At 39.4% G+C, this 26,811-nt stretch overlaps 1 protein-coding gene and 1 long non-coding RNA gene across 2 annotated transcripts; both read left to right on the top strand.

The window, feature by feature from the left end:
- The first annotated feature begins 1,411 nt into the window (after nt 1-1,411).
- LOC112540343 (uncharacterized) lies at nt 1,412-11,675 on the top strand. Its single transcript, XR_003084413.2, has 4 exons — nt 1,412-1,541; nt 9,292-9,370; nt 10,550-10,647; nt 11,562-11,675. It is a non-coding gene; the product is annotated as an uncharacterized LOC112540343 (long non-coding RNA).
- A 7,352-nt stretch (nt 11,676-19,027) lies between these two features.
- CIMIP3 (ciliary microtubule inner protein 3) lies at nt 19,028-26,593 on the top strand. Its single transcript, XM_088154021.1, has 3 exons — nt 19,028-19,140; nt 23,513-23,573; nt 24,173-26,593. Exons 1-3 carry the CDS (start codon nt 19,028-19,030, stop codon nt 24,584-24,586), a joined length of 588 nt encoding a protein of 195 aa, XP_088010147.1. The 3' UTR covers nt 24,587-26,593.
- The last annotated feature ends 218 nt before the right edge of the window (nt 26,594-26,811 follow it).

Raw genomic sequence — 26,811 nt, 5'->3', positions numbered from 1 at the left:
CAGAGCAAAACCTGGACAGGTTTTCAAGATTCTCTTACTGTACCTTACTACAATAAAGAGCATTCCTGGAATTCCTGTGGTTTCTTGAACCTGGCCTACTTCTAAGGGCTAACAGTGTGGCCTTTGGCCTAGAATAAGTCACAGAGCCTGGACTTGGGCGCTGGTGAACCTCCTCATGATGGGTAGCGATCACTGGAAATTCTTCACATCGCCTTTCTAAGAAATAAGAAGAGACTGTTTCCAGGCTGAGATATAGGAATGAAAAAAATCTGCTTTCCAACCAGGAAATGACTTAATATTTAATACGAATCATTATATCCTATGTCCTGACTTTGACATTTGCCTTTCATGCTCATGTTCACACAGACATCACATATTATCTAGAACAGTGTTTCTTAAAGTGGGGTCTAGAGATCCCAGGGGGACTCTCTCAGGGGTCTGTGAAATCAAAATTATTTGCTATATATTGAAGTTATTTGCAAAAATTTAAAACAATGTCACCTTCTCATTATTATTTATTTGTTAAAAAAAATTAGTGTTTTTTTCATGAAAAACATTTTATTTATGTTAATATCTAATGGGTTTAATATTGTTATTTTTACATGATTCAATAAATAAATATTCTATGAATGCATCAATTTTAATTTTTAATATGGTAAATATCATAAACTGTATCACTTCCAAGATCTCCAGGGTTCATATGAGACATTGAGACTCTAGTTGTCCACTTTGATACAAGGGGTGACAATCACCCCTTCCCGCAAAAGAAGAATGGTTGATAAAATTATCTGTTTCAGAGGGAGGGAGGGCTTGAAGTTGAGAAAAGCACACCTGTCACAAATTTTATCAGAAAAACCTCTTGGAAATATGAACTCAGCTCTAGAAAATTGAGCTGCCTGTTTGAAGGCCTCAGTATAGTTGCACTTCAAAGAAGCAATTGTATGGTGGTTGTATGTGGTTGTTGGGCCACTTTAAAAACACAAAGAGAATTCATTTCTCAAATATACCGATGAGAGCATTTTTTGACAGCTGAACATGCCGATTTAGAATAAAAAAGTAGAGATTTAAAACCAAGTTTAAACCTCCTTTTAAATATGCACAGATTAGGAGGAAATAACTATTCTTGAATTGACAAAAGAATATATTTATGGGAAAAATATAATGGACCAAATCTGCTTTTATTTGAGATTACGAATTTTGCTAATTTTAGCATTTTTTTCAGTCATTAAATACAGGGTTAAGCAGAAGTAGGCAGAGATTCACAATTTGTCTATTTCCAATGGTTTCTGTCCACATGCCAGCTGTTGGGATTCTTATGTAGAATGTTTGATTAAAGCAGCCTTCCTCATTCCAAAGTCCTCCAGAGGTGTTAGTGAGATGGACTGTGCCTTCTAATTGGGAATCTTGGGAGCTGTAGAAACTAGATTGATGAGGAATGCTGGATTAGATGTAGTTTGGACTGGTCCTAAAAAAGCACTTAATATATTTAACCAAGAATTACCATTTAGCATGGATTAGTTATACTTAACTCTTAAAAGCTGGTAAGTGTTTACTTATTCTTTGTAAAAGTTAAATGTATGAGGACGTAATGGTTTTAGTTCTTAAAGGACAAAAAATATTCATGCAGCTATGAAGTCTACTTTACTTCATCAGCAGAAAGTACATCAGTATGAAAGACATCTGTTAACCAAAATATACTGTCATGTGGATATTTACAAAAATTAACAAGTTGAAACATTAATTTCTTAAGCCATTAAATATTTATGGAGCATTACCTGCTGTTTAAGATGTAATGTTGAGAGATGTTTCATATGCTTACAGCTTTTTCTTACAACCATAATTTCCCAGAACTACTTGAAACACTTACAATGAGGGGATTTAAGCTCCATTTAAACTCAAATGGCATTTATGTCTTGGTAAACCTGAATGAGCTGTCAATCAGTGTAAATTTCATTTTAAGCATTGTTCCAACTGCAAGAAGAATCTTGCAAGAAAGTCAAGACATGCATTTTCCTCTTATCAGTGGAAGTCTTTCCAATGCTTCTACAGCTAGGCTGCAAAAATCAGATACCTGCTAGATGGCACCAAAGAGACACAAACTATTTGCAGCCATCTAATGGTTATCTGGATTTTTGCAACCCAGTATGCCTACTGCTGCTGCTTCTAATGATTCTGATACTATTGCTACTGCTACTAATATTACTACCTATGGTGTGCTAGAGGTTTCACATACTGATTAACATAACAGCAGTAGGCAACTGTCTTCAATATCTGTCTGTTATAGATGAGGGGCATAGACCAAAACACACAAGATTGTAATCCATGATATGCTCTGTTTCTTTTTGATTTAGCAGGATGTACAAACAGGGTCAGAGAATCAACTATGGATTATTTTAGGCAGCTAAATGACACTTGGATATATTGGCTTGTTCTGAATTACTGTTTGCAGCTGTGGCTATGTGTGATGTTCAGATGGGAGAAACTCCTTGTAGTTTCCTGGTTTCTTCCTTGTTCATTTCTGTGTACCATTCAAACTGCTTACCAGTTCACAGAGATGCAAGGTAAAGGTAAACTAAAAAGGACCTAGGAAAACCAACCCAGGAATTGGCCAAACAAGCCATAATTACTTTGCTTGTCTGCAAGACCAATTGGTTCTGGTTTGTTCAATAACCCATATTCAAAACAAATCGCTGCTTAATAGAATGTTGGGAACAGTTGCAGTTTCCCAGAGTTTTCTGATGAGACAATTACTGGGGTAGGACTAAAAGATTTGGGATGCCAAAATATGGATGTTCCATATCTTTTTTCTACCATCTACTAGTCATGTTGAGTTTTTGCAACCCAAATCTGGTAGTCCTAGTTATCAAGGGTGGATCAACTGGAATCAATTAGAATCAGTATTGTTTATATATATTGAATCTGTGGAAGGCAGAATTGGAATATCCAGCTCTAATGTCCAAGATGTGGAATATCAATAGCTCCAGGAATTAAAAAACGTGAAATATACTTCTTTGACTTAATGAAACTAATTCATCAGAAAATGTTATTTTGGGCCTATTGGACCCCTCAAAGAATGCTTAAAAAGGGATAGTCATTAAATTTCTTACATTGGTGATGTAAGAATATAAAGGTTCTTTAACTCATATGATTTGGTCTTGTTCTAATTAATGTGTGTTAATATAATTCTTGGAAGAAATATTTTATTTAAGGATATGTTGAACTGTATTCCTAAAATATGGAATTTGTCAAGAAAGTCACAGTCCTGATTTTAGGAATGGATTCAGGATATGAATCTGTTATCAATTTATGTTCTAAAAAAGAGAAGATGACACATTATATATCAACAGATATACCAGATTTAAACCAGATTTAATGTTAAACTCAGTAACTGAATTAATTCCATTCATTCATTCATTCATTCATTCATTCATTCATTCATTCATTTCAAATATTTATATGGCCACCCATCTTAAACCAGAATTCTGGGTGGCTAACAATCATAAGATAAAGGAATATCATATAAAAAGTAAAAACAAGAAACAATAAAAACAAAAACAAAAACAGAAAAACTGGGTGCTTATCATATGGATCTTTTCTTTTTACTAATTTGTTGTAATATTTAAGTCATTTAACCATTATAACATAGTGTTCTTTTGTTGTGTTTTCTATTTCACTATTTTAACAATAAAAATTATTTATGCAACCCCCCCCAATAAAATTTAAAGTTAAAAAACAATCCCCCCCAAAAAACAATCGGATCTGGTTGAACTGGCGTACCTTATTGAAATATATGAGAATCCCAGTCTTTCATTTGCAGATTTGTGCAAATGAGTAAGATTAAGAGAGACCGAAAATCCTCTATCCTTTATCACTTTTAATATTAACTTCATTATGACATTAGAGTTCTTATGGCAGTTATGAATACTCATTTTATAAGTATTGCACAAGCTCTTGGTGTGTGCCCAAAACCAAAAGTGATATTTTTTTCATGCAGAGTCTCTTTAGCAAAATGCATTGAAAAGAAAAGGTTGGAATACAAGACTCCAGCAGCTGAACTACTTCCTATCTAAAACCAATATACCCCAAAGTACATTAAAGTAGATATTTCCTTATCTTCTTTCTAACAGCCTTCTTGTGAACTAGTGGTCTTTTCACTGATAAGGAGGGAGGTTCCAGTTGGCTCTTTTTACAACAGTCTGAATTTTTCCCAGTCTGAGAACCAACCGTTACACACTGATGTCTGCTTTGTTCAGACCTGTGAGTTCAGATACAGATAATCCATTTTTGAAAGGTGCTATTTCTACAGCTGGGACCAATCTTCAGAAGCTTCTAAGTAGTATAGGGAACAACAGAGAGTTTCACTGAACAATGCTTTATGAATTCACAGACCAAACTTAATTAGATCGCATGTGTTTATTTATAGGATTTATAGATTGCCTAAATCTATTACGACCCCTGGCAGCTTACAGAATAACTACAATTTAAAAAAAAAACAAAGTAAAAACAAACAGTTTAAAAGAAATACTAAGAATCTAGGGGCACGTTCACAGCCATTGTCGTCATTCATTAAATCCTTCCCAAGCTCTATTAAGCAGGTTCATGATAGCCTAGACTTGTCCTCAGTGTAGCTGCTGAAAAGAACTCCAGATGACCAAGCAGCGCTCTTACTGACCAATGGGAGCACAAAAGTCAGCATCTGGTCACAGTCCTTTTGTCCTTCTCTTCTTAGAATCAGAGAATTGTAGAGTTGGGAGTGACTTCAGAAATCATCCAGTCCAACCCCCTGCTAGTTCAGGATTCACTATAGTACCTCTGAGAAATGACCATCTAGCTACTGTTCGAAGATCTCTCTCTAGTGAAAGAGAACTCACTATATGATGTGGTAGCCTATTCTACTAGCTGTCAGGTTGTATAGTCAGGAAATTCCTCTTGATGTCTAACCTGCACCTCCTTCCTTGTAGTTTTAGCCTGCTGGTTCTGTTCTTCTTCCTCTGAGGCAATATGATATAATAATATAATATACTGCCTCTGAGGAAGAACAGAACCAGTAGGCTAAAATTACAAGGAAGGAAATTCAGCTAGATATCAGGAGGAATTTCCTGACTATTATATTATATTATTATATTACTATATTATATTACTATTAACAGACTATTAACAAACCTATTCTATTCTATTCTATTCTATTCTATTCTATTCTATTCTATTCTATTCTATTCTATTCTATTCTATTCTATTCTATTCTATTCTCAGACTATATATATATACACATACATACACACATACACATACATATATATATCTCCCTCTCAGTGTGTGTGTGTGTGTGTGTGTATGTATGTATGTGTGTGTGTGTGTGTGTATATATATATATTATACACACACACACAATATATATAAGAATAATAATAATAAGAATATATATATATATTCTTCCTAGCATTTTCCTGCAGGTGCAGGGTCCACTTTTTTTCAGGTCAACCAAATGTTGATCCATTGGTTGCAGCAAGAATTTACCGACCAGCTTGTCCCCCAAGCATGACATCGTGGGCTGAGCCAGCTTTCATGCCTAAGGTGGGACTAGAATTCACAGTCTCCTGGTTTCTCAGAGTAATATAATATAATAATAGATAATAGGTTCAAACCCTCTTCTGTGTGACAAACCTTCAGATACTTTCAGATTGCTATCATTATCTTCCCTCAGTCTTTTCTTTAGGCTAAACATACTCAAATCTTTTAATCAGTCCTCACAGGACTTGGTTTTCAGACATTTTTACCCTCTTGGTACCTTCCTCTGAACTTCCTCCAATTTGTCTCTGCCCTTTTTGAACTGTGGTGCTCCTGATTGGATCTGAACTTTCAGCTTCTGTTAATGCCCTTGAAGATAAAATTTGTCTTTATAACAGCTGTATCACACTGCAAGCTCTTGTTTAGCTTGTGATCAGCAAGGATACCCAGAGCCCAAATCTGTTTCACATCAGGTCTCCTCCATATCTTATAGTGGTGTCTTCCATTTTTCCCTTCCAGATGCAGAACTTTACATTTCTCCCTGTAAAATTCCATCCTACTGATGTCAACTCACTGCTCAAGTCTGTCTAGATCCTCTTGAATCTTCTCATTTTTATCTAAAGTATTAACCATCCAGCTTTGTGTCATCCACACACTTTGTAACTGTCACGCCAACTCCCTCATCCAAGTTCCTGAGATGTCCTGTGGCACTCCACTTGTCACTTCCTTCCAGGCTGAGATGGAGCCATTAATGAGTCTTCTTTGGGTGTGATCATTCAGCCAACTGTGACTTCATCTAAGAGAAGTAGCATCTTGTTGATATTTTACCATTTTATGAAGGAGAATATAACCAGAGACTCTATCAAAGGCTTTGCTAAGGTCCATGTCCTATATGTCTACAGCATTCTCTGATGTACGAAGCTTCTTGCCTCATTTTCAAGGAATGGAGCAAAATGGTCAATGAGAGGGGAGGACTGCAAAACTATCGCTTCACTCTAGTATGATGGCAGTTTGGCAATTGCAAGAAAGAGAAGCCAGGAAAGCAGGGTGAGGCAGGCACTTTTGCCAATGGGAAAACAGACCTCTATCAAACTCTATTGTTCTTAGTTGCAAAACAGAAGTTTTGCAATTCCTCCTGAGTTGCAGTCAAGCTGGAAGTAAATTGGCTTGGTTGCTCAGTTGTGATAGTGGTGTGGGTTGATGGGAGCACAGGTGATCCAGGACTGATGCCAAAGTGCCAGGTGGTAGTACTCTAGAAGTCATATCTAATGAGAAGAAACTCTTGTAATCTTTTCTCGGCAGCTGCACTGTTTCTGGACGAACCTCCAGCTTTCCCATAAATTGGCTTAGTAAATTAGATTGTAGCTTTCTTTGGATCTGTAGCACCAGAATAGGAAATAAAAGAGGAAGTAGAAACTAATCTGAGGAGCTGACACTATTGGGGGAGTGATTTTTGCACCAAGTGACTATGTGATATCCTGTTACTGCTTTGCTTATTTGGATTAACCAGATGGCAGATCAACATGATTCCGATTTAACTGCACATGGGAGGTGTAATTGCAAACTTTTCATGTACAATTATATTTAGATACAAGACGCAACCTTGCAGGAAATTTCACAACTGGAATTACATCAAGGCTTCTCATACCCATACTGCAGCCATCCTATGGACCAGCCTCCTTGTTCTGAATTCTCCATTCTTGGTCTTCAGAAATGCAGGGAATTAGAATGTGTTTGGTATGCATTGGTTCTGTAGTATGATAAAAAATACATCCAAGGTGTGAAGAAGGGAACTGTTTTGGTGAATACAAATACCCTACTCCCTTCCTCCCAAACATTTATCTTGCCACTCTGTTTAGAATTCAGGATCCTGAGAAGCTGAAACAATGGGCAGAAACTAGCAAGATTAATTTCAACATCTTAGTGGTTCACAAGCTGAATTTGAACCAACACTGTGATGCACCTGAGGAAAAAAAAATCCTATGATTTGTCAATGGAAGTCTAATGAGAAGATCAAGGGAAGCTATCATTCCTCTCTATTCTGTGTTGATCAGAGTACATTCAGTTCTGGGCACTGCTTTTTCTTTGGCAACAAAGTGGAGCATATCCAGAGAATGGCAATCAGTATGATAGGGTGACTAGAAGGAAAACATTATGAGAACTAATTTGAGGCATTGAGTACATTTAGCCTGTACATTGAGTACCTTAGAGAAGAGAAGACAGGATAGCTGTCTTCAAGAATCTGAAGGGCTGCCATATAAAAGATGGGGCCAAATTGTTCAGGGTTGTTCCAGAACACAGGACAATACATTGTGGCTTTAAAATTAGAAGGAATAAGATTTAGGTTAGATATCAGAAAAGATTTCCCAGTGGGATGATCTATTCAATAATGGAACAAACTGCCTTGAGAAGAGGTGGAGTCTCCTTTGCTAGAGGTATTTAAAGAGTTCCAATGGTCATCTGTCAAGCGTGCTTTACTAGTGGATTCCTGCACTGGGCAGAGAGTTAGACTAGATCAGTGTTGTCCAAACTTGGCCGCTTTAAGATGAGTGGACTTCAACTCCCAGAATTCCCCAGCCAGCCATACAAGATGCAACCTTGCAGGCTGGGGAATTCTGGGAGTTGAAGTCCACTCATCTTAAAGTGGCCAAGTTTGGACAACACTGGACTAGATGATCAAGGTAACTTCCAAGCCTTACGTGTTATGACTGTATTCAATACAGGTCTACTCAGAGATATATCCCACTGAATTCAATGAGATTAAAAACAGGCCCAGTAATATTCATACTCAGTAGAGAAGACATGTGCATACCTACGTGCAGGATACAATACCTATTAGAAATATGCAAGACATATTGCCTGGTATTTGCACTGCTTGATCAAACCTGTTTAGCAAGCTATATTATACACATAGGAGAAAGGAAGGAACAAAAATGGGAGGTGTCTTCTAAAAGAGTACTGTCTTGAGGGGTTGGTAGAAACATGTATTAGAGCAAGAATGACTAAGGAAAAAATTTGAAAGATTTTGATTTTATCAGACCATGGTGAACTTCAGAGCTTGCTTACTGCTGTAAGTTATTTTCCTTTGTGATAAAAATGGTATAACACTGTTATTTGGGGTTTTTATTTCTAATAAACCAAGAGGAATATCTACTACTCATGATTATTAGAAGGAAGCTATTATGTATTATGTATCATTATCATTATTAATCCTCTTACTCCCCCAAGAACTTTCAAGTTGGCAATGACTTGTGTTTTGTTCCTACACCTCTCTTGGAACTCTTGTATTATGGGGATGTTTCTCTTATTCAATCATCTTGACTCATATATGGAATTTTCCTCATTGTGTATTCCATCATTCCCGTTACTGTGAAAGAAAGAGAAAATAGGAAAAGATAAAATAGCTCCACAATTTGTTTTAACTGCATGCTCTTTCGCTAGATGGCTTCTAAACAGGTATGGTACTTTCCTAAACCTTCTAGTTTCTGATATCATGTGAAGATATCATATGGTTATTTTGGTGTATGCTGCATGCACTTCCTTGTTAATAAGTAGCTATATTGTACCTTACCCATGTCCATGCATGGCTAAACTGAGAGTGGAATTGATAGGCTAGTTTTCACCACTCATATTTGAACAGCTTATGTCAGGTTTTCTCAAGCTGGTATCCTCCAAATTCACTGAGCATCCCATAGACCATGCTGTTTAAGAATCATGGGACTTGAGGTCTAATACATTGTGTTCAATTACAAAATGCATACACATTTCAATCTTGTGTTTCAGAATCAGTTTGCAAATGCATTATGAGAATGGTGGAAAAACTGCAACATCAACCAAACCTCTCTGTCCAGAATTTCTTTTGGTAAGTGGGCAGCCATATTATACATTTGTAAAAAATAAAAAATAAAATAAAATACTCACCCAAAATACCATCATTTAATATGATGATACTTGTTCTTGGCATTACTATCAAGCTGAGTCTTCTGCTGGCACTATTTCTGTAACTTTTTTGAGTAGGATTCAAGAAAGCTGGGTGATGGTGACACCTTTCTCTACCCCCTTTTGCCTGTGACTGCACTATTTTTCACTTGCAAAGACTAAATATATTTAAGTCACTAACTTTCTACCTTCAGAATGGACAGTTTAATGTATTCACAGGATCCAATCTATCATTATTTTAGTTTGTGGCATGTGGAATACACCAGTACATAAAGCTATGTAATGCTTTGACAACTGGACAGTAATTTTAATTTTGGTTGACTACTGTTTTTAATGTCTTGTTAGCCATCCAGAGTCTCTGGTGCCCATATAAACTGAATAAAGGAAACAAACAAACAAACAATAATGCTCCAGCTAGCCCTTTCCAATTTTGGGATGCTTTCAAGGTACCTATAAAGGGGATGGTATTCATTCATGAAATTATTCCCAACTTCATCTCAGTCCAGAAAGCATGGATACCTCAGGGACTCAGCCCCCCATATTCCCATGCCAGTTTTCTATCATGGTGTAGGATGTACAATCCTTTCATCCCTTTGTGGTGCAGTGCAGGAGTTATGTATATCTGTCAGGCCTAGCCCAAGGAACTCCAAGAGACAATGCAAAATCAGTTCAGCTATGTTTATTAAGTACAACCTCTAGCAAGAATCTTCCCAGACTGAAACCCCATCTCCCAAGTCAGCCAGCCACAACAGTGTGAATTCCTCAGGGAGGTGCCAGTCTCATCCTCTTGTAGTTCCCACACTCCATCAGCGAGCTAAGAAAATGCTTATCTCCCTGAACCTGGCCTTCATCATTCCATTCCATCACAATATCAGGGAGGAAGCAACTTGCATATACAAAGGGACATTTTCCATATCTCGGTTTGACAAACTGAGTTTAGTACAAGGTCATCTGTTTTGTAACATGTTCTTTAAGGTAATCCTCTATTTCCATGTTTTCATTTATATAAGACACTGGACTATCTCTAAGAACAGGAAAATCTGATGTAGTTGCTCTTCTAATATGTTCTTCCTTATTTGTTTTGATTTGATTTTGAGAATAGGTAGTGAAATTTCCAGAAGCAACCATTCAGAAGCAAACTTTGGGATGTTTTAAAATACCTGTTTTATGCTTTCTTTGCTTCCCATCCAAGAAGGCTAAGTAAGTCTGTGCAATCACATTGCATTTCCAAATTATAATTCTTTATAACATTAGCTAGTCGTCATTGTGACAAAGTAAAGCCTGTATTCATTACTGCTGCATCTCCAGAGTTGCAGAATGATGGTATTAGACAGTATAGATCATTAGTGTGGAAGAAATTATCTGTTTCTTTGCCCATTACTATTATGAGCCTTTAAACCATGGTAAATCATAAGGAACCCAGAGGCAAGAAGTCAAAAACACATGTGACAGGCTCTGTCCACAGTCAGCACTTTCAGTCAAGATGTGGTTGGACAAGTTAGGGCTTGCCTGTCATCAGAAAGTGTTTGTAATGCTAAAGCACAGCTCAGAACATGTGTAGCAGTGATGTTAGGACATCCGAGCACATGCAGGAAGCATTTTTCTCTGAGAACTGAGTAATAGGGTTTCCATACCAGAGGAAGCCCTTTTCTGATAGGCATTAGAAATTGACAGTTGCATATAATATTTTATTTGCAGGATCATTTAGGATTAGGATTGGTGTACATCCCCATTCAGTCATAACGTCATAAGTTAGGGATCAGTAACCTTTTCAAGCTTTGATTCCATTTGTAAGAGCTCCCAAGGTTCCAGTGCTCTGGTGCGAAAGTCACAAGATTTTAATGATCTCATGAAAATCACCAAAAGCTCATTAGATTTGTCAATCTTGTGAGATTGTATTGTTATATCTGGTTAGTATTTGGATGGGAGACCTCCAGGAAATCAGAGGGTTATAGGCTAGACTGGGAAGTTGAAAGGACATCCTGGAAGAAGACACCAACAAGCCACTTCCATGCTTTTGCCAAAAAAACTGTAATGATGTATCCATGAAATCACCAGGAAGCAAGCTGAACTCAAAGGAGATTTCACCTTTTAATTTGTATCTGTGTTGACAGATCCTTGAGGAAAATCAGGCTGCTCTGGACTGACTGTGTGATTCTGTACAGCAAAGCAAGATACTTGTGAAGCAATTCAATGCATCTAAGCACTACAGAAAAACACTGTGCAACCCTAAACCTTTATTTCTAAAAGACAGGAAGAAGGATGGAGAGAGAAGTTGGTTGAAACAAGTGACAGACAAGGGAACAATTCATCAGAAGCTCTCCAATCTCAATTCACCAGGAGAAAAATACCAAGTCCTTTATCTGAAAATATAAATTAATTATGGCCTTCAAAGAGGTGCATGCCCCTTTTTATATAAAATCTAAATGTAAAGTAACCCAACTCCCATTCCCTTTACCTATTTCTGTAAATTGCCATGTTTCCTAGCAGCAGACACCCCTCTAACATCTGCAATTTTCCTAGACACTGTTCACTAAAAAGAGGGGCGGTTAATTTGTCCTATAGTTCTGAACTTTTGCACCAGCTGTCTTGCCTTTAAAAGACTGAAATCAGATAGGTTTGCTCTCATGGAAGGGGTAGCAGAAAATGCTTTGTTCAGTCCAAAATAAAAACTAAGAGTACCCTTTTAAAATAATAGAATTTAAAAGAGTTTCCTTTCCAAACTCCTGAACCTAATTTCAGCTCTCATTTCATTTGAATAGAGCAGTGTTTCTCAATCTTAGCAAGTTTAAGATGGGTGGACTTTGACCCCCAGAATCGCTGGGGAACTCTGGGAGTCAAAATCCACACATTTTAATGTTGGTAAGGTTGAGAAACATTGGTATAAAGGTTTGAAGAAGCTGACCTCTCCTGTCTGAGCAATCTTCTCTAAAACCGTCCCTCCTTTTCCTGTGTCAGGAGCAAACTCTTTTTATGTTGTTCAGCAGTTTCTGACTCTTTGGAATTGGCACCATTTTGCCAGGATTGTTGGTCAGTAACTGCTTCTTTAACACCATATGTTAGAATTGGGCAAACAATGGTCTTGACAATACATATGTTTATTGCCCATGTGATATCTTTGCCCTTTAATATTTTGTCTCAAGTCATATTTGTCATACCTTGGTCTTAAGCCTAATCTACTTAGCAGGATTGTTCTGCAGGTAAAATGGTGGGTGTGAAGGAGGAAACACATGTGTTGCCCTGAGCCACTCAGAAAAATCATGATGTAATATCCATGTTACAAACAAAGAGCACATATAAAACTCCCCATATTTCAAGGCAGGGAATTTATCTCATTGTTTCAAGACTGTCCTATACAAAACTCTACCAGCAGAGATTAGGGACATGCTACCTACTTTCAAATGTATATTAAGCTTTGATAGAAATCTTGTAAGTGCTAGATATAAACCACCTTCTATTCTGCTTGACAAATCAGTTCTCTGCCAAAAGCATTGTCAACAACAGAATTGGTCCAGCAACAGGAACAAAACAACTTATCTAGTTCTGCTCACGTTGTTTCAGAAGCCTTGGTTATTTATTTAATGTGGTAATATTCCATTACTGCATCTTTTGGTCTTGTTCTGTTGAAAACACTAACAACAGATGAAAAAAATATAACATGCTCTCAATAACACGTTCCTCTAAAACCACATCACAGTGTGAAAATAAACATGTTTGTTTTATACCAACAGTCTGTTTCAAAATGCTGTTGGTACAGCACCAAGGCAGTTAACTGGAAACCACTGAAAGGTATGAAGCCTAAACTAGAAAATACGAGGAAAGTGTAGTCAAATGATTCACACACTGATAATAAGACAAATGTTGGTAACCTGACATTTAAGTTTCCCATCCTCAAGCAGTAATAGGAATGGTTTCTCTGACACACCCCTCCCAATAATTCTCAGAGGTGTTTTCTGATTATACTTGGCTGACTTACAGCTCTTTTGCCCCCAAACAGGAGTTGCTTCTTGTTGATATTTCTTTAACTACACTCTGCTACAGACTGTACCCCTCAGCTCTAGGAAATAAATTTTGCATTTGATCTGGTGCCAAGTAGCTTTTGGTGCTAAACATGTAATGATTGATCCAGTATGGATCAATGGTTGGTTGCAATTTGAGGACAAAGTTTCAGTTGGTTTTCTAGGTTAGAAAATGTTTACCTTACAGTTATATTTTTCTCAGCTTTTGATATTGAGAGAGAGAGAGAAATTGAGAGAGAGAGAGAGAGAGAGAGAGAGAGAGATCATTCCTCCAATCTTCAATTTGTAGTAAATCAATTTCTAGTGCATTAACATCCTGGATAAAGTATAGTATCTAAGGCAGGGTTTTTCTTGCTGATGTAGGGGAATGAAGACAGGATAATTTCCATACACTGTGCAGACACATCAGTACTCTTGAAATCTGCTTGTTACTTCTCTTATATATTTTCAATGAAACCCTATGGGAAATTGAAAATTAGAACATTTAAAACAGAAATTTAGAAGATTTTACTGCAGTAGAAATATATTTTGTGCAAAGATCAGTGGCACAATGGAAAACACAGTTGCTGGTCAATGGTGATAGACTGGGAGAAGTTAAAATTAAGAGAGGAATCGTTCAAGGAGACTCACTGTCACCACTACTGCTTGTCATTGCATTGATTCCTCTGTCAACAATACTGAACAAGTCAGGCCATGGCTATCAAAACATCAAAAACATCTGCCAGGTTATCCCACCTCCTTTAAATGGACGATCTGAAGCTGTATGGAAAATATACCATTTGAAATAGAATTGCTGCTCAACACTGTCCACATATACATCCAAGATATTGCAATAGAGTTTGGACTGGACAAATATAGCACCCTTACCATCAACAGAGGAAAAATAGTGAAAACTGAAGGAATCAAGATGCCCTAACATCAAGAGTCTGGATGAAGAAATCACTGCAAATACTTGGGCTTCCTTCAGGCTGACAACATCAAGCACATTAAAGTCAAGAAGAAAAAAGAAAGCAAAGAAGATCTTAAACTCACTGATGGAAATACCATCAAGGCAATTCAGTCATTAAATAGACAACTGGAATAGTGGACTGAACTCAAGCAGAACTAGAAGCCCTGGATAGGAAGACCAGAAAAACAATGACAATGAATCATGCCCTTCATCCATGCAGTGACATTGACAGACTCTACTTACCAAGGAGCATTGGTGGGCATGGAATGTTGTGAGTACATCAGACGGTTGAAGAAGAAAAAAAGGCATTGGAAGGATATCTGAAGGACAGTAAAGAAGATACACTGAATGTAGTACACCATGGAGGCTTACTGAATACTGAAAAGACAAAACTGGCCGACATGAAAGACCAAATGAAGAATACAAAAGAGACATGGCAAGGCAAAGTATTACATGGCCAGTACACAAAAAAGCTAGCAGGCAAAGCAGATAACAACAAGACCTGGCAATGGCTAAGAGCAGGAAAGTTGAAGAAAGAGACAGAGGGGCTAATTCTGGTTTCACAAGACCAAGCCTTAAGAACAAATGCAAACAAAGCCAGAATTGAGAAGACAGCCACAGACAGCAAATGCTGCCTCTGCAAAGAAGCTGAAGAAACAGTGGACCACCACTTGAACACCATCAGCATTGACAAAATCACTATCAGTTAATTGGAAAAGGCAGCTTTACTTGGAACAACTTACATCCTGTGACAATATCTTTAACACCATCAAACAACATCTTCCTATCTCAGGTCCTTGGGAAGGACTCGATAGGTGGATAAAAATGCCAAATCCAGTCTAAACATCTGGCTGATTGTATGAACAACAATAATAATATAAAAATGAATAAAACTGATTGGTAATGTTAAAGAAGAAATAATGTGACATTATTTTTCCACAAGAGGGCAGTACTCTAAAAAAACAAAAGAAAGTAGATATTTAACATTAAAATTGTCTTATCTTTCCATGAGATTTGTGTGCATTCCATACTGCCTAAGGAGTAGACATACCAAGGGGGCGGGGGGGGGGGATCCTGTCCATTCTGGGTAATACGATTGTGACTCTCAACCATTTTAGAAGTGGCATGTAAAACCTGAATAGCAGACAATCATATTTAGAAATGCTTTGCCATAGCATAGTACAGCTGGAGATACTACAATAGAGGCACTTTGGGTATATCCAGCCACTTTGCTTCACATTCTTCTCAGTGAAGCAAAGCTGATCTGTGTGTATATGTCAGTGGGGACAACCAGGAACGGTGTCTGAAAATGGCTGCTTTAACAAGTTAAAAAAAGGGGCTTCATATGCACTTTCAGAAGGCAATTTAAGGAACTATGATTCCCTGAAATGGAAACTCCCTGAAATAAATAGTATCACCGTTATTTCACTAGAAAGGGTTGAAGAGCCTGCAGAGTCTGAGGATTTTCTCCCACTAGCTGCCATATAAGAAGCCATTTCAGCCATGACAGTTGGTGGAAAGAAATGAAAGGGTGATACAACTTATTGCGATGACATTATGATGGGATAAATGTTAAGTGTAAGGACATTTTATGGGAAGGGAAGAACAGAAGATGAGGAGCTGGGAGGTAGTCCTGCACCATACTCAGCATTTTAGCACTGAAACATAACTAGCTTTTTTGCGCTGAGTCAGACAGGTCCCAGTAGCTCAATGAGACCTGAAACTCTGTATGTAAAGCAAGTACTCACTGTCCTTTCCATAAATACCCAGTGATCTTGAGTGGATGTGATGGGGGAAAATCATTGCAAAGGAAATTAAGGGCGAGAAAAATACACTTTTTTAAAAGGGGGTTGGGAAGGGGATTAAAGCTGAATCTGGATCTAATTATCTTGGAAATTAGAGAGCTCATTGATTCATGAAAACACAATAATTCAAATTATGCACTGACACTTGTACTTATTCACAGATCTGTGTAATCAGCGACAACTATGTGCTAACTGGATAAAAATACAGTGGGGAAGTTATATAATAAAAACACAGCACTCCCTTTCCTGTAAGTATCTGTTATGACATGACGCAAGTTATTCATGCCGCTAACTCACATGAAACTCAGCTATGCATAAACATTAAATGCTGCATACCCAAGAAGGGTGTAGTCCCTTTGAAAAGATTTTAAAGAATGATAAGCTGTCACAGACAGCTAAGCAGGAACAAACTGATTTATATGGCATTCCATCCACAATCATGCTATAACATACAGGATTTTTTTAAACTCGGTGTTAGGGTAGAGACAAACAAACTCAGAGGAAAGCTTGAAGTTCTACTTTTCTTAAGTGTATGCAAGCTTTCTGGCAGCCAGATTAATTGATAATTGAATAAAAATGATTATAAATAATTAAAAAGGTGTGCAAGCTATTAGACCATCTTTTGCCTCTGGATATGTCAATTCCCAGGATTCTTGGCCAGTATGGCTGCTACCAGCTACAGTCTTCTTATGTCTGGAGGAATCCAGTCCTTCAAAGCAGGTCAGGTCAAGAAAGAGACACTACAAGAAATACTAAAAATATGTTATTGATACAGGCTTTAGTAACAGAATCTTCAAAGCCCGACAGTGTTTCCCCTTCTTTCCCTCGTTCCTATAAGAAAGACAGTCAAGGTGGGGCAACCTTGAGTTTCTTTCTCACACTTTGTTTTCCCAGGCTATGCTCATGTTTTACTTATGGTTGCCACATATCTTCTTCTACTCCTTTGCATCAGTTTAGTACAGCTGTCTTAAGCTATATAGCCCATCAATTCAGCCCCCAGGGCAGCAGCAGTTTCTCAACTGAATGTTTCCCGAAGCTTATGGATTGTTGTTCTGAGAGAGCCAATGTGGTATAGTACATAAGATAGTGTTTCTCAATCTTGGCAACGTTAAGTTGTGTGGAGTTCAGCCCCCAGAATCCCCCAGCCAGCATGTTGGCTGAGGAATTCTAGAAGTTGAAGTCTCCTCATCTTAAAGTTGCCAAGGTTGAGCTGCTGTGCCTTAAGGTGCTGGACTAGGAGTGGGGAGATCTAGATTCTAGTCCTCCATTAGACATGGAAACCAGCTGGGGGACTTTGGGCCAGTCATTCCTTCTGAGTCCTAATCAAGGTCAGGGTCTGCAGTCAATGGTCTGCAGAAAAACAAAACCTCTCATTGTATCATGCACAGATAAACTTCACCAAGCAGGACAAATGCTAAGAACAGTGTTTATGGTAGACCTGATTGGTTGATCTCCTCCCAACTAGCTTCATCACCCCAAAAATACTGACTGGAACAGCAGCCCAGAAAGTTTCAAAGAGATAAATGCAGTTAATTAATCTGACATCATCACATCTCTAAACTTAGCCTAGGAAATGGTGATCGGCAACCCACACGGGGGAAGAAAGGGTGAATAATTGCAAGGCTTGCAAAGAGAAGCACGAGATTAACTTTCTGTGCTTGCCTTTTTTGCTGGAGAAAAAGAATATTGAAATATTTGTTTGTTTAATGTAAACTATTTCGATCACCGCTCATCTCACCCCAGAGACTCTAGGCGACGCACCGAGGATCAACCCCCCCCTCCCCACACACACACAACAGCATCATTTACAAAACAGTACTCCAAAATAGTAAATGTCAATATGATACTGTTGGTACGGCCTCAGAGCATAGCCCCCGCTTGCCATACACGATCGCTGCTACTGCTTTCCCGGCACCCTTAACGGGCGTCCCGTCAGGAAGCCACCGCACCAAAGCAGCGGGGAAGGGAGGGGAAGGGGGAGCGAGACGGCGCATGCCTCGGCCCCCAAAGCCCCCGTTCCTTCTGTCCTGAAACAAGAGCTCGGCTTAGAATCCGGATTTTAAAAATACCGCTGACCGTGTGCGGGATATTTAATTGCTTAAACTGCTTTCTGACTCTGCCTGGTGTGGCGTTGGCGTCTGGGGCAGCGGAGAACGGGGCAGCTCCTAAACAGGAAAAACGTTCTTCCTCTGAAGTCCCAACTGCTTCTACGACTTCCTTGCGACCGCGGGAAGCCAGCAACGCCCAGCCGCTCGCTTCCCTTTGAGGGATCCGTCCAGCCCTGCCTCGCCAGCTGACGCCCTTCCCCAGTCACAATGACCCAGATCTGCAAGACCAGGCGGCGCGGCGCGACGCGGCCCCTCCACAGCTGCAGTCAAGAAGTGGCACTGGACGGCTCTGGCCACCATGAGTCCGGCAGCGACGGCCATCTGTTCCCTCCTCTCTGCCGGCCGCATTTTCCCAGGAGCTTAGGAAGAGCGGGAAGAAGAGGAGGAGGAGCTCGGTGCTCACGTGCAAAAGGATTGCGGCGTGACGTCAAAGGAGAACCCCGCAGGGAGGATTCCCTCGGAGGTAGGAGCCGGCTGGGCTTCAGAGGAGCGGGCGGAGCACAAGGAAGGGAGTCCCCATTTCATCATAAGCGCCTCTGTTCAGGATCCAAGGAATCCAGGGAGCCTTGTATGTGCTGCAAAATTCCAGTCGCTGCAGAATTTTGGCAACGTGACAGGGAAAACAGCTTCCTTTGTCAAAATGTCTGGATTGAATCAGAAGACAATGGCCCAATTATTCAGAATAGAGAAGTAGTGAAGATGAAAGCTAGCTTACAGGACAGCAATGTATTGAAACCTACCCATTTCATCCAGTTAAAATCGCTTTCCCTAAATCAATGTTCTCCAGATGTGTTGAATGTGGTGGAAGTGTGGTAGCAAAGTGCTAGAATCAAGTTGCCTGATGCCAAAGGATCCTGTTAGAAATAAGATAGTCAACATGTTGGACATACTAAAAAGTTGCAGTCCCTGAATGGATGCCTCATTTGATGGATCTATGAGCTAGTATAGTGATGGATCTATGAGCTAGTATAGTGCAGATCCGTATTTCTCAACCTTGGCAACTTTAAGATGTGTGGACTTCAACTCCCAGAATTCCCCCGAATTCTGAGAGTTGAAGTCCACACATCTTAAAAGTTGCTGAGGTTGAGAAACACTGATGTAGATAATTAGGATCGTCCATTGTGAGTTGAGAAGGAATCATTGCTTCTAGGTACTGGATTAGTAGTAGCTGTCTTGTGCAGTCCTCCTCCTGGGTCAATGGGGGGTGGGGGTGGGGGTGGGGGTGGGGGTAGCCTGTTTCCTGGTGGTTCATCTTTTGAACTGCACCTTCCTTTTTTTCTCCCATCGTAAACCCTGTCCTTGTGCATTATGGGTGTAGCATAGGGAGACAGCCCTTGAGCCTTTGAGTGTTCATGTATAGGTTCCTCTTTAGATGGGGTGTTGAATGCATGAAGGGATATGACTAACTGGCATAATTTCTGATCCTCTACTCCAGGGATTGGTGGGGGGCAATCTTTTGCTGGAAGGGAATGGCTTAAAGGCTTTAGAAGGCCCCAAAGTCTTCACTAACATAAAATAGTTGGGGGGTATATCATGTTGCATCTTTCAGCAGCTGGATCTTTCCTTTTAACAGAACTCTTCCTCCTTCTCCCCCCACTCTTTCTTCTTCCTTTTCTTTTTTTTTGCAGGAAGAGTAGGCCATTTTTTACTGTTTTTAATCTAGCTATGTGGGTATGCAGAACACAAGCAATCCACCTCCATGAAACACTTTGCCTTGAAATGCTGCTGAGCACTTCTTTGACCAAGTGAAGAAGCTCTCAGAGTCAAGGCCCAACTGCTCTGCCTCAGTTGGCCAGCTTGCCTTGCGAAGACTGGCCCAAAGCCACTGCTGCCGAGGAATATAGGGTTGCTGCATTGCCAATTAGAAAATGGGAGCTGCTTTGCTTCACAGAGAACACCAAAGAGACACTTCTCTGAAATTTCCATCAAACTGAAGTGAAAAGTTGTCTTATGGCTTAATCTAGAGGGTTGTTTTTTTTTTTTTTTTGATTTCCCATCCCAAGCAGATGGGAAATCAGACCACCAATTTCAAACTGTTGCAGTCAGCACCCATTTGGAGTAGATTCTACAGGCTATGAAAAAGGAGTGGAGGCTCCTTGAGGCTACAGATTGATTTCACTTGGAAATGTATCGTGTACTGTACTACAGTATAATGTACTGTAGACCAGTGTATAGTAGTCTACAGCATAGTGTAGACCAGTGTTTCTCAACCTCAGCAACTTTAAGATGTGTGGACTTCAACTCCCAGAACTTGGGGGGATTCTGGGAGTTGAAGTCCACACATCTTAGAGTTGCCAAGGTTGAGAAACACTGGTCTACACTATACTTATCTGCATTCAGACTTTTTTATTTCTGAGCTGTTTCTTTGAAAGAGGACATCTTTATTCTTTATATCTGTTACTTAACAACAACCTTTTCCTGAGAAGGTTCGCTGCTGAAAGGTATCTTTTCCCTAAACAGAAAACAATCAAACAAATCCTGCTTGTTTTGCTGTATCAACCTGGCTCCCGTAGGGTTTTACGGCTGTGTTCAGTGATTTCCCTTGTTAGAGGATTAATGGCTTTATAGGTTAGTGGGCAAAACTAGATCTAGAGAGCTGAATTAGCGCAGCCTAATAAGCTCAGAGCGTCATGGAAAATAGAAAACCATTAATACGCTTTTAAAATAACGTCAACTGCCATCCACATTTAGAGTACACAAATAAACAGTTTCACTAACTACAGAATAAATCATTTTCCATTCAACAGTCTCCAGGAATGTAAGCATCACAAGAGGGACAGGTTGGAGAATAAAATATTTTATTTGGAATTATCCAGTTAAATAACAATTAAAAAAAATTAGCTGTCATACCAAGATGTTAAAGCACTGGCTGAAACAAAGGCAGAACTAACAAGACTGACTTCTGGTTTGAAGAAAGTTGCATCACAATATGGTTAGCTACTTTTGTTAGTTTTCATAAAATGAATGATAACTGATTGTAAATTATTTTCATTGCCTCTTCTTTTTTCAATATCCATTTAGAATACTTCCCATCACTTAATTAAGGCTTTTGAAGTTTTTTTTTTTAAATACATACACACACACCTACCTTAAACTGCCCTTCAACCATCACATTTTTTAAAACACTGAAATTCAAAGAACCTGACTCTGCATTCCCCTTCCTGCAGTCTGAGGCAGATTCAAGTATCTGAATGGAGAGCTTCCATTCCCTTCTGTTTTCTTACAGGACAGCCTCGGCTTGCTTTTAAAATTGGCCTTACTTAAAAATAAATAAACATAAGTGTTACAGTCCAATAACTATCTTCATGTTTCTCCTTTTCTAGCCCATCATACAGAAGAGGTAGAGATAGAGGGTTTGCAAAATAAACAAATTTTGCAAACAAATATAAACAAAATAAATAAATGTAGGCTCTTTTCTCACTTGCAGCTAGTCATGATGTAAACCTCTCCTGGCACCATCTTTTTTTCTTCCGTGTCCCCATGACACTGCCTTCCTCTGTGCCCTAACCCCATGAATGAGGCCAACTTAGGTCATTCTTCACTGAATCAGTGTTCAAACATGTTCCTCCCCCCTTATTCCAACACTGTGCAAAGGCAGCCTCAAGATGTATAAAAGCTGGGAGAGAAGCCAGGGGATTGGCAGTGAGTGGGAGCAAAGGCAATACGTGCAGGATAAGGATTGACAATGAGGACAGCAAATTTCATGTCACTATGGTTTTCTGCTATGAGTGACAAGAACTTTAACTCAGCATTGGGGAAAAGCTCATAGTGAGCAACAAGAAAGACCAAGCTTTTGAGGAAGGCTGGAAGTAATAGTTCAGTATTTGGAGGTTCACATGCTCTTCATTCTTGCTTTATAATTTGTACTTTAACTCATGACAATAAATTTATAAATATAGATACTGCTACTACGGAAGGGCAAAAGAACTCCCGCGACTCAACTTTAAATTACATGCTGAACGTGACTTGCTCAGTGCTGGATATACTGAGAGGTCCAGAGCAGTGTTTTTCAAACTTGGCCACTTGAAGATGTGTGGACTTCAACTCCCAGAATTCCCAGCCAGTCATGCTGGCTGTGGAATTCTGGAAGTTGAAGTCCACACAACTTCAAGTGTCCAAGGTTGAGAAACATTGGTCTAGAGTGACATGATGGTAGCAGTCCGTCCCCCCCCGCCCCCCCCCCCCCGATATCCCCAAACCAGAGTGGGTGCTTTAAAGCAATGTTTTCAATTGATGGTATGTGTATACTTATGGGATACAGGAAAAGTTCAAATAGGATGCAAGATTTTCATAAAAATACTAGGAATTCCCTCTCCTCATGTCATCCTGCAAGTTTGAACTACGGATCTGCCCAACTTCTATTTGAGCACCTTCAGGATCTGCCTGCTAAAGTGGCTTAAAATGAGATGGGCTTAAAGGGAGAAGAGCTGCCACATGGCCCATGAGCTCCATGGAAAAGTCTTTGCCCAGAGTCCCTTCAGTTTCTGATCTCCTGGGTGAATAGCCCCTTCTCCTTCTGTCCCACTTTGGAAGGTCTTTCCCCTACATTTCTCTCCCCACAGCTTCCAGTTTTCTTACTTGTTATCACACTTCTCACAAGTGAGCTAAGATTTCATGAAGCAGGAGAGAAGAAAGACTGATGACTCATCCAGGGATATTGCTGACAAAAGGCAACCTTTTCTTTCTTTCTGGAAGAACCCTTATCTCTCTCTGGGTGTCCTAAGAATTTTGATGCTTGGAAAGTAGTTTCAAGTTGCAAGGAAACCAATAGAGAAGAAATGGAATAACAGGTGATCTGGACAAGCCGCTGGGTCTTCTGAAAATTCCTACTAGGAGTGTTTGCAGAGTATGGTCACAAAAGTCAAGATGGCGGCTGTGACGGTGTGATTGAAGCTCTGTCCAGTTTTGTGTTTATTACATGTGCAACACATATTAAAAATGGACAGAGCTTCAGTCACACAACACAACTGCCATCTTGACTTTTTTGACCATACCCTGTGAACACCCTCATTCCTATTTTCAATCTTTTACCTTCTGCCTGGAACTGCTGAGCTGCTCCTGCATCTTTTCACCTGTTGGTTACTTTGCAATAAAGCAAGAAAATAGAGGCAAGCTTGGCAGATAGATTATTTACTGTTATTGTGGGATTGTTTTGACTCACTGTTGTTGTTTTTTTGCCCCTAGGGGAGCACCACTGCATGGCCTCTTCTGGGACAGAAAACCATTTGCAAAATTATTTGGAAAGGTAGGAGAGGATTGCTTGGCAAGGAAGTTACTTTTAAAATTGTTTAAAAGAACATCGTGCTTGTAAACATACATGTCTTTGTAGAAAAAAAGTGGACTTTTTGTTTCTGTCATGGTAGAATACAGGTTACTGGATAGAGTCTTGGTGGGGCATAAAATACGAAAGGCTGAGAACCACTAAGTTAAAATACAGAATGAGTGAAGGAGGGTGGGGTGGGGTAGGATGGAAATCTCATCTCTGCTTTCCATCTCAAAGTGTTTTTATTTTTCCCTTGCCATTTCTTTTCTTTCCTTTTTTCCCCCCCTTCCCTACCAGTGGTTACTTTTAATCAATTTGCTTCAGATAAAAATATCTCTTCATTAGGAGAGAAACAGGTTTTAAAAATATTTGTGGGGAAGGGTTGCTGGTGGGTGGCTTGGTATCGTTAATATCCTCCTTGTTATGAATTCAGACTAGCACAAATATTTGCGGGATTCCGCTGCACATTTTTAATGTGGTCCTGAGTTTGGGGGCAATCAGCTGGCCAAATACGACTCCTACTGCTTGTTGTAGAAAAGGAAGACTAAATCTGTCCTTCCCCTTGGCTTATCTCATTACAGACCAAGTTATTCACGAACACAAGATCTTATGTCAAGCCTTGCAAGATGTCACACGAGAAGCGATGTGCCAAAACTTTGCTCCAGTCATCAGCTCCTGCACGCAAACCCCAGAAGCAATTTCCTGTAGCTCTGGGCTACAAGATGGACCAGGCTTTAATTTCCGAATATGTCCCTATTGTCATACACCCAGGAGGACTGAAGCCTGAGTATCTTAGCTTTGCCTTCTATAACCCTAATTACTCCAATTCATACTCTCCATTTTACACTTTACAAAAACCAACCTGTGGCTATCGGTATTGTCGAGACACTGACCACCGAAGAAAAGTCTTGGATGTTGAGCGAGCAAATATTCCAAAGTGGAGAACTATTGTGGGGAAAAAGCCAGGTGTGGCTTCAGGAGGCACAAAATTCTGATGTGGCCATGCATTTCTTCAGAGACTTTCCTCTATAACAGCATTTTGATTCAAAACCTGAAGTCTGTCATCCTCCCAGCATGTCTAAAAGGAGATGCTGCAGAAGCTTCAAAAGAAAGAGTTCTGCCTTATGGCAAGAGCTTCTGGAACAAACTGCAATGGAATAATCCAAGTCCTCAGGAAAGGTACCGAAGCCAGACTTACTTTGGCTTTGAAACCACAATCTGTGGTTTAACATCTATAGTCACAAAAGCACCAACATGAAGACCAAATGAGCTGTTAACTTTTCTGTCTGTTGCCTTATTTACTATGATATGTTTTTCATTCCCAGAGAAATGGGGAGGACAAAAGCAGAAGCAATTTGAGATTTGCTTTGTTCAGCCAACCATAATTCCAGATATTACAATGAAAGCAAAACCACAACACTTCCCTCAACATCTGTGTAACAGAGCTATATAACATTCACATTAATATTTAGAATCTAATAATTAAGGGAAGCCATCTGTAGGGTAGATGTGGAAGTTAAAAGGCCAGTTTAGTGAGTTATGTATTCAGGTATACTGGATAAAGTAAAAAATAGTAGAGCTGGGAACCTGCTATAGGGCAAGCAAGTTGGGGAAATAAACCATTTTCCAAGCTGCCAGGAACAGAAATGATACAATAGGCTTGATGGTGGAGAACATTGTCAAGGTTTAGTAGTGGAGAAAATAATCACATTTCTAGAATAGCAGTGGGCAAGCTATGGGGTGCATTCCCCTCCTTTAGTATGTCCATGGCCCCACATACATGTGCAAAATGATTGGCCCACACTTGCATCCTGGTTCCACCTATTTGAGCACAGCCCTTGGCCAGTGAAATGGTGCCCATCTTTGCTCTAAAATCATGGTGTACTTGAAGCAAATTTTAAACTCTCCAGCGACATGTTGATCATGTTGGGTTTACAACACCTACTTTACATTGTTCTCTTTTGTTTTATATAAAAAGGTAGAAGTCTCATTGGTTTACAGTTTAGCTCCTAATGTCTTCATGGACATGTTTTGGGAACAGTACAGAAAGATTTGCTCTTACCTTCTTCCAATTTTTTTTTTTTTTTACTTCCCAGTGTAGCCTACAGCCTTAGCATATCCTGGTAGTCTCCCATCCAATTACTAACCAGATCCAGTTCTGTTTAGTTTTTTACTTAAGTGACAGGATCCAGGATTGCATGAGGCCACCTCTTCCTTAATTGACAGACCAAGAGCCTCCATGAAGCTTTTCTTTGTAAGGATCTGACTGGTGTAGCAGAGAGAGGCCTATGCTTCCATGCTGCTGGAGAAGTAAAAGGATGAGCTATTCCTTCCTCCACCTTCTGCTATCTTATGAAAGAGGAGGTTATTCATACTTTTTGTTTGTTTGTTCTGGATTTCTTTTTCCATCTGTTTTATGACAGAACACTTAGGGGTATATAGTTGCTGTCAAATTTCCCTCATGCAAATGTCTTTTGGAGTTATACTTGTTTATGACTCTACCTAGATTACCGCTGGAGGGCAGCATTGATCCCCAGTGAATAGGCTAAATGACCAGGGACTTGCAGAGAGGTGAAGGCAACCCTGGAGCACCAAAAAGTAAATGGAAACCCTTGACTAGGCTGTGTGCAGAGCAGCTTCTAATAAAAGCCAAGTTCAGGTTGGGATTATCAAGTGCTGAATTCTGACGCCAATTGGAACAAATCCTCTGAAGCCTTCTGATTTTGCTAAGGGCTCTCTCTACTACTTAGCAGATATGATAATTCCTTTGCAATAAAGAAGTGTTTCGACCTTGCTCTTGTTCTTTCACAACCTGAAAAAGTGTGTCACAAGGAGCCCTTCTGTCTTCTGTATCTACTGCTCTCAGACTCCTTGATCTTAATACTTCCTTCCAAAGATACAACTTCCATATACAGATGAAGCAACCTTAAAGACCAAGGCTGAGATTTATATTGAAAAGTGGAGGGGATATATTAAAACATTGTTTAGATGTGGCCCTTCACTGATTTCTTGACGAAAATAGGGTACCATTCTCTCCATTCGGTTACATGAATTCTTACAAGAGCTAAGAGCATATGATTTTTTAAAAAAAGTGATTTGAAAGATTTGGCTCAGAATTCCCTAAAACATGATTGATATGAAAGCATTCCAGTCTGTGGTTAGTTATAGTTAGTTATAGTCATATATATATATATATATATATATATATATATATATATAC

The sequence above is a fragment of the Python bivittatus genome, unplaced genomic scaffold, assembly GCF_059951505.1.
Source record: "Python bivittatus isolate LINGU-HERP-01145 unplaced genomic scaffold, Pbiv_v1 ctg000700_np1212, whole genome shotgun sequence".
In the NCBI taxonomy this organism is placed as follows: domain Eukaryota; kingdom Metazoa; phylum Chordata; class Lepidosauria; order Squamata; family Pythonidae; genus Python; species Python bivittatus.
The sequence above is the reverse complement of the archived record's forward strand: the minus strand, read 5'-3'. Positions and strand labels throughout refer to the sequence as shown.